Source organism: Meriones unguiculatus, chromosome 10 (assembly GCF_030254825.1).
Source record: "Meriones unguiculatus strain TT.TT164.6M chromosome 10, Bangor_MerUng_6.1, whole genome shotgun sequence".
NCBI classification, from domain to species: domain Eukaryota; kingdom Metazoa; phylum Chordata; class Mammalia; order Rodentia; family Muridae; genus Meriones; species Meriones unguiculatus.
This window is the reverse complement of record NC_083358.1, coordinates 37,579,178-37,592,881: the sequence shown is the minus strand read 5'-3', so window position 1 is coordinate 37,592,881 and position 13,704 is coordinate 37,579,178. Positions and strand designations below refer to the sequence as shown.

At 42.4% G+C, this 13,704-nt stretch overlaps 1 protein-coding gene across 2 annotated transcripts in view; it reads right to left on the bottom strand.

Annotated features, from left to right (window-relative positions):
* Positions 1 to 10,272: 10,272 nt before the first annotated feature.
* Tox3 (TOX high mobility group box family member 3) overlaps positions 10,273 to 13,704 on the bottom strand; it is a 99,158-nt gene continuing 95,726 nt past the window's right edge. For both annotated transcript variants that reach the window (XM_060392246.1, XM_060392247.1), the window contains exon 7: positions 10,273 to 12,229. In XM_060392246.1, the coding sequence (XP_060248229.1) occupies positions 11,507 to 12,229 (723 nt within the window). In that variant the 3' untranslated portion in view covers positions 10,273 to 11,506. The remainder of the gene's footprint in view (positions 12,230 to 13,704) is intronic.

Below are 13,704 nucleotides of genomic sequence, written 5' to 3'. Positions count from 1 at the left end.
ATCACACGTGTGTGTACACACTCATTACACACTGAAAACAAACAAACAAAACAAAACAAAACAAAACAGATAGGTCATCTTAAAAATCAGAAAATAAAGCAAAAACCAAGTAACTAACTGCACCATCCATTGTGTTTTATGATGGGAATAAAAGATTTTAATGTGATTTTCTCACGATGTTGATGTTGGAGATTTCATGGGCAATATACTGTCCCTTCATTCTCTCAAAGATCCAAACTTTGAACACAGCACCATAAAAAGCATATTTTGGAATGTTCTTCTTTACCCAGTCAGTGGTTCAGGATATGTTCTGCCACCCTTTCTAGATATCCAGTTCCTTTTATAAGCTTCATCCTGGTTGTTTTTTTAAAAGTCCTTTTACCTGCCACTTGCTGAGTTATCTGCTTTGACTTTGGTTGCTTACAGTCTACTGTACACCCAGCATCCAGAATTATGTTTCCAGCACAGCTCAGAAGTCAAACCATAATATTCCAATGTTCACCATTTTCCAGTGATACCGTTTCTCACCAGGGTAAACACCTATGTCCTAATAGTGGGCCATCACAGTCTGTTCCAAAGGTTCTCACACGATCAGGACATGGACAGAATTTATAGAGGCTTGTGACAAGCCTTGCCTAAACTGTGCTCCAAACCAATTGCATCTGTTCTTGGAGCTCTTAAAAATTTTTTAAGGTTCCAGATGATTTCTTTCTATGTCATGATCATGGAGAATTTAGAATATATACAAACAGAAAAAAATAGCATATCGATCTCCGTAGACACACAACCCCACATCCCTCAACCATAGCCCATCCTCTTCTCGCGACCATTCCACTTCACTATGTTTAGCATCAGGCATCAAGTTCTAGGGATCACCCTACTCGTCCATTTTTAGGATGAAAAATATGAACCTGAGTGAAACATGTAACAAACACAGAGAGACAAAGAGAAAGAGACATAAAGAGAGAGAGGGAGGAAGGAAGGACAGGAGGGAGAGAGAGATTAAGGACTCTTCCTTAGCCACGTTATAATGAGACTGCATCTAAATCAAAAAATGAAGACTTATTGTGAGCCATAGAAGGCTCAACTCTTTACACTATTCCCTTCGGCTTCCTACCTGGGCCTGTCTACTTTTATTTCCACCATTCTCCTCTAACTACCCTGACTGCCTTACAGAGTCTCACACACACCGGACACCAGGAAGCCCCAGCCCCAGTGCTCTTTGCCTTAGGGTGTTCTACTCCCAGCAGATAGGGGACTTGTTCCCTCTTCCATGCCACTTTTTCAGTGAGCCCATCATTAACTACCATATTCAGTCTTGCTCTCAATTCTGTATGCATTCCTATACCCTCCACATATCTCTGCTTATTTCTATTTATAACCAAGTCCTCAAAGACGGAATTAATGAGACACCATGCTCCATCAGAATACAACAGTGTAAGAAAGGGACCTTGTAAATATTTGCTGAATGGAAAATTCAGTTGCACAATACTATGCCTATATATGATCCAATGAGATGATGGGATAAAGGGGAAGAAGTCAGATAAATAATCTATTTCACAGAGCTTACAAGGAGGCCAACAATATTAAGAAGCCTGAAAAGATGAGACTATTAATAGGTAATGCATTCACAGTGAACTAACAGCGGAAGCTGTAGTGTTTGAAGGAAATCCCTAAATACTAAGGTTACATCAGAGAGGACAACTGTTTCCTTTTATTAGCAGTCCCTTGGGCTGCTTGTACTACAGAATGAAGTCAGGTTGGTGAAACAGAGGGACTGCACAGTCATAATCAAATAGTCACAATATGTAGGCCAAACACAGCAGTCCCTAAATACCTATGCATTTGCTTATGTGTTCTAGCAAAGAAAAAAAAAGGCAAGTATCAGAGTGAAGCCTAAATGGGCAGAACCCCAAGCATCCTTGGTCACTAAGCCGTTACATTCTTCTCCTCAGGGGAAGCTGATTCCCGAGTTCATTGTACTTGTTGCTGTTCCCCTTGAATCAGGAGCATTGCTGGCCATTTTCCAAATACAGGAAACATTGAGACAGCTGAGAATCTCTGAAAGGCCAGAGCTACACAGTCAAGCATAAAGGTACTAAAGCCATACTTCACTACCCTCCCCCTCCTGAGCCAGAAGGCCATGTGGAAGCATTCCCTCTGGGAAGCCTATCTAAAACAGGTTGTTTCCATCCGGGCTTGGAACATTAAGCACTGATCTCCAACATAACGAGGGAGCTTATTCTCACTGTCTCACATCTAAGGCACAAGATGTCCTGCCTGCTGTGGTAGAGAATCATCGGAGTGTATTGTCCTGAGGACCCTGGAAGTGAGACTTGGACAAGTAATGTTCTCCAGGTGGTCTTGCATTCCTCTGCATCAGAAATCATAGAAATGAGGGCAAAGCTCAGGAAGTAAATACACTTTGCACCTCACAGTCCTAGTAGGGAAAATAAAAACATTAGTCACAACCAGTTAAAGCCTCTAATTGTCAAAGCCTACCCAGATCACAAGCAAAGTGTTCAGCCGAGGAAGAGGGAATCAAGAGGCAGCAAGGATTCCTGTGACCATCCATGTGATTTTAGAGAAAAAGGCTAGGCACTGGGAGATAGCTCAGCGGTAAAGTAAATGTTCGTTGTACAAACATGAAGACCTAAGTTTGGAGGCCCAGCTTTGCCTGTAGTGAGACTCTCAATGGGGAGGTGGAGATAGGAGGCTTTCTGGACAACCAGTCCTGTCCAGCTCGTAAGCTCCAGGATCAGAGACCTTGTCTCAAAAAGAAAAAGAGATAAATGAAGAAGTGAGTGAAGAAGACACTTGACTTGGACCTTTTACCTAAAGACACACACACACACACACACACACACACACACACAAAACAATACAATACTACGCGTCCATGTGCACACGCCACATACAAATTAAAGGGCTACCAGTGAAGCCACCTGTTCCAATGCTCTGCTGTCCCTTGCTGGTGGGAACAAAGAGCTGTTTTATCAACATGCTTAAAAAGAACTTTTACTTTAAACTTAAAAAGTGGGTTTTCTTTGGGGTTGCTTTCTAGCTTGGTGGGATGTGAGGAACATGCACTCACCCCTTTTCCCTATTAGAAGGAATAGTACCTAATAATTTAAATTCATCATTTTCACCCAGAGAGATTAAAGTAAGCATGTGTTGATGATGTGACATCTGTCGGGATTTGGGCCAGGGTAAATTTTCCTCACTGGTTTGGAGAAGCTAAGCATTCCCCATAGAGTGGCCCTCTGTAAATGCTGAAATACTGCTAACCCACGTCTACCTATTTGTGTGGGTGGCCTGATGAGGCTAGCTCCTGAAGCCTCACAGGTGACCACAGAGCCTGCCACCAAACCTAAGGGGAACTGGTTTCACCAAGCACTCAAGAAAGGGAACCCAGGCTAGGTCTGCAATTATGCCAAGCCTTGAATAAGTTTATAAACAACCTCATAGAATGTTTACATAGGATGTTTACATCACATCTCTTATTATTAAGGGCTAATGTGGAAGTATGAGCAGAGCCTACTCCTTAAAATATTTTTATATAATAGCTGTGGCATTCAATTATACAATAGTAATTGTGCTAACTGTACCAAACCCCAGTCTGTTTTATGACTGCTTCTCACGCTGAGCTCACAAACTCTACATAAACACCAGCTGTATCAGACATAAAACTCTTAGCTAGCCTACAAACACAGGCTCACCAAATGTAGCTTATTAATTCTGAGGCCTGTTTCATGGCTGATGTTTGAGTCCCTACCAACTGCTTCACCCAGATGATCTTCCCATGCTGTGTGTCATCTGTCTTTGACTTACCACTTGGGTGCAAGGGGAACAAGGCTTATTGCAGGCACCATGACCCAGAATGTTGGCCCACATTTGTAAAGTTTTTGTTTTGCATGGAATGCATTTTGTTCTGCAGAATTTGCTTCTTTCCTGTGCTTCTGGAGTGAGGGAGGAGATGGTGCCTCCTCAGTGTCCCTTTGTGAAATGCTGGCAAGGTTGCACCCAGAAAGCTCTCAGACGGAGCTTGCTCTTCACCATAAAAAAAAAAAATGTTTTGTTTTGTTTTTAAATGAGAGTAGCGATTTAAAACAAAATTCTGAAAAGTTCTTGTCCAAGGCAACCAGAAACTTCTCTCGAGAGACTGACCCAGAGAATAACTAAGAAAATTGCTTGGATTTTTTGTTGTTGTTTGTCCAACAGACAACCAGTTGTTCCCCAGCAGCATACTGATGTAGACACAATCTACAAAGAAACAGTTTATCAAGAATTAAGTCAGCTGAATCCACCAAAGATCATTTGTGCCCATTCTCAAAAGGCATTGTGCTTGGATTGACCATTTGTGTCTAGCAGCTAATGGAGCCCAGGCAACTATTTCTGAGCTTCTGATGATCTAGAAGCAAATACAATCATCAAGCTTTAGCATATTTTAATTTTGTAATGTTTCACTGACTTAAGTCCCGATCCCCCTGCCAATCAAGATTTTAGCAGTTAAGCTATGTAGCTCTTTTGCTTCTTCAGGGGCTTAGAAGGGGTACAGAGAATGTAGAACAAAGGCATAGAATTAGGCTCTATTTTATTGGAAAGAACTGTGGTTGGACTCATGTTTATTGGCCAGACTATTTTGATCATCATTAACAAGTTGCCAGCTAGGTGTGCCAAGCCTTGGGCATGGTTTATAAAAATGTTATTATGGACAAAATGGTGCCTTTTCTTCCAGGTAACTGTCCCAACATTCAAAGACCTAAGATGGATGTCTTAATTTGGCATCCAAAAGCATACAAGAGGTCAGACTGTATGTAGGTAATTTCCTCAGATGCTGCTATTTGTCCCCAGGGGCTCCACGTGCTCAATACCAATTACAGAGGAGAGGATTAAGAACGGGCAGAAAGGGTGAGGAGTAGCACAGCAGGCCTGAGTAATTTGGACTAAGATCTTGTGTCAAATTTGCAAATTACCAATTAAGGCAGGTTTAGGACATGGCATCATTTTCACTCATTGTGACAAAATGAAAATTAAGGCTCTCTGAACGTTAGAAGGATGACAGCGTTGACATATAACAAGAAATGTTATCAAAAAGCATCTTTCTTGGTAACAATATATCCTTGGACGCAAGGCAAATGGTTTGGAAAGAAAATGTAGGGCAGAAAACTGAAAATAAACCCAAGACCCAGATCTCAAAATAACCACTATGGTATTGAGTTGAGATAAGTCACTCAAAGATCGGGCAAATGAAAGCCCCGAGTATTTGCTCACAGAATGCTCAAGGCTGGCCTTCCATGTAGTTATGTTGAGAATTCAAGCCTACCAAATCATGCAAGGTAGTTCTAGTGCTTTTATTTAAAATAAAAACAACAGTAAAATTGGCTGACAGGAGATATAATGCCTTTGACAAGTAGTTGGGTTGAATTCCCCCCACCCAGCAGAGGCATGTACTGCTCAGAGATGAAGGGGAAACTCATGAAGGGTGGTGCTGGACGCTTGCTGCCCTGTTCCCAGGGACGCACAGTCCCTCTGCTCTCCCACATGAAGTGATCAATACTCTGGGGTCCTTACATCATGCACAGCAGTGCACACCCACTTGACTCTCACCTTTCCCCGTCTTCCTTGAAATCTCCTTGTTCCTATACAGGTGAAGCTGATAAATGCCCTGCCTTGGCATTGGCATGACACCTAGTTTCCTAACACTTGAACACAAGTCAAAGCCATCTGCCAGAATACAAAATAATGACAGCAAGATACCGAGGTAGTGAAAACAATCAGACTGGAAAGTATTCAGAGCAAAATGAAGTGCCACGTGGCACTGGGCCCCATTGAGAACATGGGTTAGGTGGCGCTTGCTCTGGCTTGCTGCTTGCCTAGCCATGGGGAAAACATGGATTAATTACACTGTTTAGTGTTGTGATGGATTTCTGTCACCCATCGACATCCACAAGCATACGTTACACATCCTACACCCTAATACGTAAACACACATCCAAATGCCATGGATATTCAAGTACTTGAAAGCAAATCAAATTAACAGGACATTAGAGTAAACTTCAGCTCTAGCTATGACTGTGCCTCTTGTAAATAATTACATGAACAAACCACTGTGCCTCTCTGTGACTCAGTTTCCTAATTTGTCATGTGTTAACTCCCACCTCACCTGGCTGAGAGATGGAAGAAGTCATTCATGCTAAATTGCTTTGGATAGCACAGCGTGCTATACAAGTGCTAGAGATAATGAGGCATTCTACAAAAGAGCATTATTCGTTTGCTAAGAGGTGTGTGTCCACACGCCATCCTCTGTCTGTGAAGATTCATCTTTGAAATTAAATTGAGACCATAACCAACACCCTCTACAGACCCCTGGTGCTGCTTGAGGTTTGACTCAGCAACAAAGGCAGGGCTTCTTTTCATCCTCCATCGTGTTGGAGTTCAAACTCCAAGAGGGACTTTTACCAGTAGTGAAAATAGCTTTCTTTTTACAGCAGACTCAAATAAGAATAAGGCCTATTCTACTGTGGCCACTTAAAAAAAAAGCCTTGATTTGGCTTTCGTGATGATGGGAGCATGGAGCTGTGAAAAACCAAATATTGAGGACCATTCTCAAACAGGGATCCAGATCCACTTTTCTTTCAGGTTTAACCAACTGGATCATGCCCTTTTTGTATTCAGTCCTGCCTTTCTCACTTGAAACCCTGTGAGCCCAAGTTACACAGTTCTTCAGGAGATCATCAACAACTGCACCCCAGACTCTCTTTCCAGGACTTCTCTGGCTCAAGTCTGCAAGAAGAATGCATGTCATATTTGTTGTATCCCCTTTTTGCTGCTTTCAAGAGCCTTTACTTCCAACCTGGGTCTTCTGCCCTCCCTTGGGCTGGAGCTGTCTCCTCTTCTAGGTCAAGACTTCCATCTTGGCTTCTGACAGCCTTCCCCACCCCCAAGGCAGCTCCTAAACATCAGTAATTTCATGCAGCTTTCTCTAATACCCCTAGCCAATCGCAATCTCTCCCTTTCCTAATGAGAATTTTCATTTCCTCAGATTAAAAAGAAAATCACTCACATTTGTTTTATGTCTCCTGTTGGCAAACCCAATCCTTCTGTGTGGTGGTACCTTCTCTGCCCCCAAGGGGAAAAAAATGAAAACTCTACTGAAGGATGGCCTGGTATGATTTTTTAAGTCTTTATTAGGAAAAATTTCAAACATATACCAAGTAAACAGAAGGTACTATTTATCTCTGCCTCTCCTTTGGGACCCATCACAGGGTTCTGCATGCTGCAGAAGTAAATTTAAGTAATTAGGGCCTAAGGCAAATGGAGCTGTCTGCCTGCATATCTGATTCTCCATCTCCCAGGTGGCTTAGTGTTTCCTCAGTAACACGCACAGCCACACACCTGTAGGCTTGCGGTCTACACAGATGAAACCCAGCCACCAGCTTTAGCAATCAGGGGACACGTGTAGCCTGGAGGTTAATTTGAAGGATAGAGAGAGAAAAACTTACGTGGTTAAGAATATTTTCTGAGAACATTCAAGTCCGGTTGAATAGTGCCTGTGTGGCATTTGAGGTTCAACCTCCATTTCTGGGAGCTTCTGCTGTATGAAAAGTGAATGTTTCTTCATTATACCACGTGTTACTGCTGACAAAGATCACTTTTTGCTATCTCCCCCACCTCAGCCTCAGATTCTTAAGTCTATTATTTTAGAATATCCTTTTAAACTTGAACCTACTCACTCATTAGATTTTATTCTCCCACCCCCCTCAAGTGTGTGTGTGTGTGTGTGTGTGTGTGTGTGTGTGTGTGTGTTAAGGAGCAATGAAATCCTTAAAGTGAACCAGAATTCTAGAGTGATGGATTACATGTCCATGCTGTGTCATATGCAATTAACTCAAATTGACTGTACAGTGCATTATTCTGTTAGTGCATGGAAGATCAATAAATATGGGGGGAAAGCCACCCCAGCCCTGTACTTTCCCATCCCACTCTAGCAGGTCTGAGACGGATCATGCTACTGTGGTGTGTGCGCTGCTCCAGCGAAGGCAGGCAGGTGGTGCATAGGCACCATTCAAACTTGGCCTATTCAGCCCCAACTCCTCTAATGCTCCATTCATGCATAGCAAAACACCATCTGGTCCTATTTTGCCTCCAGCAATCACAGCTGACCAAAAACGATAATAACAGCTGTTGCAAAACAAAAGCCAAACAAAGGGGGTGGGTGAGGGGGAGGAAAGGTTAGATTGAAGTCCAGTGCTGAAAATGCTCTGTGAAGTGAGAAACGGGAAGAGACCATTCAGATGTCTGGAGCCCGCTGAGTGGACAGCAGAGGACTCCTACTTAAACTTGAGATATTAATCCATCTGTCTCGAACGCCTTCAGTCAGGTGGTAATACACTGCAGAAATTATGCTGCACGAAGGCATTTAAGTTTCCGTTCTTTGAGGCAGGAACTAATGACCCCATGGCAGCTGAAAATGGAAAGTCCTATGCGCTCTCATCAGACACCATACAGGTGACCGCAGAAAGGGAACACGGCTAGAGCAGTAAAATAATGTCTTTGCAGCAGGGGACAGGCAAGGTGTGTGTGGTGGAGATTGGGTGTGGGGAAAGGGAGACTCTCAATGTCCGTGGAACTATTTAGGGCTCTACCCAATCGGGTACCATGCTTCCCACACTGGTTTTCAACACTCGGATTTATTTCTGACCTACTAAAGAAAGGCTACCAAAGCCTTACTTAGATGCAGGGACAGAAACCAGTCACTCATGTAAATGGAAGCACAAGAGCTTTTTGTGAATCCCAATTAAAACAACTTGGTAACAAGAGTGGGGTACTTGTTATATAATTCAATTCCTTTGATGTCTTAACTATATAGTGTTGCCCGGTGATTATTTTTTTTTAATTGTAGTAATTAAACTATCTTTTTCTTCCCCTGGAATTGACCATCAGCCGCTTTACATAATTGGATGAAATGTGATAAAAATCTAAGATTTAAAAAAAAAGATCACGTAATAGCTGTGACAACACCGGCCTGAAACTGCAAACAGTTGCAAACAGACTTCACTTGCAATTAAGCCTCATCACCAGTGACATTTTTTTGTTCCCCAGCAATACTTCATGGGTTTTCAAAATGACAATTATAGAACTAAGACACAATTACTGTCACATGTAGTTTAGCAATTAATTTTGAAGACATTTGTCTAAAGGTCCCACAACAGAATATCAAATGTTCTTATTGCTATGCGATGTTGGTTTCCAGTCAGAGACTCTTTGAACGCTGGCTTTGCTCCTGATGGGTCTGCTGCAGGCAGCTGACTGCTTTGTGGCGCACAATTGGCCCCTTGTAGATGTGGTGAGGCGTCTTTCTAGGACTGTTTGAACACTGATCCCTGTCAACTAATACATCTTATGAAAAGCTTCAATTTAGACATAAATTTTTCTGCAGCAAGAAACCTATAAATTTATAATTAGAATCTTTCGCTGTTCAATATTTGTACATAATACAGGGTATGAGAGGATTATGAAATATTGAAAGCAAAATTCATTATTCATAACCCACAACATACAGTAAATATTCTTTGAAGTACAACAACTTTGAGGAATCCATATTCTATTATTTTTGAATGTCTTGCACACAGTTGTAATGGGCGCCGTTATGCGTACCCTCATTCTTTTCAGATTAGGATTCCAGTCAGGGTTGACACTTGCTGTTTTTAATTTTCATTTTATCATAAGCAGTTTAAGACTGTTGCCAGTGGTAATTTGCAATTTTTATCAAGACCTCTTCATTACAGTTTCTGACAGGAGAGATACTGTAATTAATCATGCAAGACAACTGGGGATCATGGTCACGCAGCTCTCAAAGAGAAGCCACCACGGAGCAGAGAAGAAGGGGGGAGGTGGGCACCGAAACTCTTATTTTGGCCTCAAAATTAGGATCCACCATTCACTTTAATAGAAATAATAACACAATGGCAACCAGTTCCAGCCCTGAACAGAACACAACTGCATTTTGCCTTCCATAAATTTATTTGAATCTTAACTGTATTTTATTTGTAATCATTTATATCATATTTATTTGTATCTTAACAAAAAGATAATTTAAAAAAGCAACATAATTTCACCTCTTTTTTCGGGGCCCTGGTGTTTGGCTGTAAAATCCCAATTCCTGGCCATGAATATTGTGTGTCTGGATGAAAATGAAGGATGGCAGTCAGCTCAGGCGGGCTGGTTGGTGCCATGTTCCCCATCTTAACGTATTGAAGGGACCAGAAGTAAAATTTGACATTCCGTTTTATTTGAAAAGTGAACAGTGTCCTTGTCGATGCATCAAAATACAGTCCACAGATTTTACTGAAATGTGTTTATTCTATAGCAAGATAAAAGCATTTTGTTTTAGTTAAGCAAAATACAAACAACTTAATTGCTGCTATCATAACTCATAAAAAAGTATAAAACAGCATAAAAACACAATAAGCAATGTAGCAATGAATGGTTTATGTCACCAGTGTTTACGTTAAAGCCTCATTTAGGAAAACTTTACAACACATGATATGAAAACTTACAACTTGGAAAGAAAATATTTACATTGATTATTTCAGATGTAGTGTGCCTTTTAAATATTCAATATTCTACCGGTATTACATCATAATAAAAACTCTTGCTTTTTTCTTTTTAAATCTTAACTTTCGTAATAACTGTTTCATTTAAGTGCATTTCCCTTTTAAAAATACAGTGTTTTTATTTTTTGAAACTTGTCACTCAAAACACATAATATAGTATTCACATTTCTTCTAATCAGAAGGAAGATAATGGGCTAACAGTGGCGTAGATATTGTCACAACATATACCGTGGTTTGATTCAGAGAAGTCATGGATACAAAGTAGAAATAAGTAAATAAATCAATAATTGAATCTAATCACTTGCATTTTTTTTTCTGGAGAGATTTAGAAAAAAAATAAGAGCTTTGGCAAAAGTCTGTGATTTACATTATTTTTTTTTTCATGACAAAAAAATGCCATCAACTATTCACATCATACAAATGTTTGTATGAAACTGGATCTTCATATTTCAGGTAGTTACAACTGTGCTTTGTACTCAGTTATTTATTTTAGGGCTTCAGAAGTTCAAATAGCCTGGAAGTGTGGTTCACTCACTTCTGGAGAAATAAGGCCATTTTTTTCTATGACTCGGAAAGGCCAGTTTACAGTCATCAGTATGTCCCAGGATTCATTAAACGGTTTGATTCACATATTGTAGGTCTAGCCTGAATAAATAAAAAAGGCAGCACATGACAGAGCGCAGCTTTCTTGTTTAAAAACAAAGTGATGTATAGTCAGCTAAAAGATGCTTCCCAGCTACACCGCAGTTCTTATTGCCTATCTAATAGACACTTGAGAGGACCGTTTGACCTGTTACACATTTCTGTATAACCGGAGTCAACTTACAAGTTCCAGTCCGCACACCTTCCGACCTACGCCTCCCTCAGAGCCCAGTGCCTGGTGCACCTTAGAAAATACTGACCTGCGGCAAGACTTGAGTCTGTGTCTGGGACTGGATCTGAGGCTGGTGCTGCTGAGGCGCTGGCTGGGGGCTGCTGATGGCAGGCAGGGGGGATGTGATCTGTGAGGTGACAGGGGAGTGCTGCCGGGGAGAAGGCTGAGACTGGTGCTGCATGTGCTGCAGCTGCTGCAGCTGGAGATGCTGCTGCAGCTGCTGCTGCAGCTGCTGTTGGTTGAGCTGCTGCTGGAGATGCTGCTGCTGCTGCTGCTGCAGGTGCTGCTGCATGTGGTGTTGAAAATGCTGCTGCTGCATCTGCTGCTGAATCTGCTGATGCATTTGGTGCTGCTGCAGCTGCTGCTGCTGCATCTGCTGCTGTTGCTGCAGCTGCAGCTGATGCTGCTGGGTTTGCACCGAGGGGCTCACCTGGGTGGAGGCCGCAGACCCGACCATGGTCGTCCCCATGGAGCTTATCAGTGGAGCCCCAATGTTCGAGGGCATGTTGGCCGCGATGGTGACGGATGTGACAATCTGGCTCATGGGTAGTCTCATGGTTATGGGCTTGGGAGCGATCGACCTAGGCAGCGACTGTGGGAGAGTCTGAGGTGAGGCTGGGACTGTCCCATGTTGAGACAGTGGTGTGTTCAGAAGGAGGGACGATGTCAGATTGGTTGATGCCAGAGTTTGCTGGACAGAGCGGATGGTCTGGGCTTCAGCTGATTCAGCAGCAGCCTGCATGGGGAGAGATGAAGTTCCAGAATGTTACAATCTATCAACATTTACTATAAACTGACTCAAAAACTATTCAAAAACCACCACTATTCAGGCTTCCCACTGCCTTTGTCATGTGACCATCTAAGGGCCTCCTGAAGGCAGAGTCAATTTGGCTCTGCTCCACTGGGAGGCTGGGCTGCGGTGGTGCCTTTGCTCACTGGGATGGGATGAGGGTGAAAGTGTTCCAGTTCCATGCTGACTCCTTGAGGGATGGTGCATGCTTCCACTCTCTACATCGAGTCCCCCCAGAAAGACAGAGCCGTGGCCCTGCCTCACCGGGAGCCAGCCCCTGTCAGCACCCAACTGCAGGTGGGCTGCTCCTTCAATCAGAGAGAAGAGCAGGACTCAGACTGAAGCCTGGCTCTCTCTGAGAAAGCTTATCTCTGTATGTCATTGGGGTTTGTGGTTGGTTGTAACACAGCATTACCTGGGAAATGACACAACTATACGCATTGTAAAAGTAACAGTTCTTCTTCACTCTAACCACTCTAGCCTCCCTTCTGAAGCAACACTCTTTGAAAGACAATGGATCCCAGCTCTACCAATGTACACCTCTGGGTCTTTGGCGGTGTTTATTCACGTATCTGTTCCTCTTCTTTAACGTGGCAGGGTGTGGGAGTGGACTTGTATGGAAGCTATGAGAGGAGTCATTCGTGCACTACGCAAGCAGAACGGTCTCTGGTTCTTGGGGAGTGCTTGGGCATTAACAAGAGATACCACCAGAAACCTGAACCACTGGAAAATGTCAAAAACCCATTTGCATAACTGTTTACCTCCATGACCACTCAAATATTAAAAAACTGTAACTACAGTCTTCGAAGGCACCAAATCATGACTTTAGAAGTGTTTCAGCTTTAACAACTGTTTTCACAGGCTCCAGAATTTATCAGTGAATTCATAGATGAAAAGAGAACCTCATACAATGTGATAACTCGTTAAACAGTGGAATAGGTCTATTCCATTTTGTGTCCCAAATATCTGCGAATATAAGTTCTTTTACACATGCAAAAGTGGCTGGAATGTTACACCTTAAAGACAGTTTCACCCTTTATTTTTTGTAAAATCATGTTTTCCTACTCTGTTTGCTTGACTGCTTGGTGGTGCGAGTGGAACCCAGGGCCTCCTTCATGCTCGGCAACTACACTACCATTGAACTATCTCTCCATCCTTCGGAGTTCTTCTTTGTGGTGGGATTAGCAGGGGACACCATGCTCCAATCAAGTATCATGAGACATCTTTAATACTTTTAAATATTTGCTTCTGGATTTCTTTCTGTGACTCCGATTTATAAAATTCTGCTACTTGAGAGAACCTGAGAATGGCCTCCTACAGGGTCACACAGTGTAGGCAGTAGCTCCGGTTAGACAAGACACATCACTGTAAAGCATCACTCTTGCATGGACAGTGCTCTCTGGTTTATAAACCCAATGTGA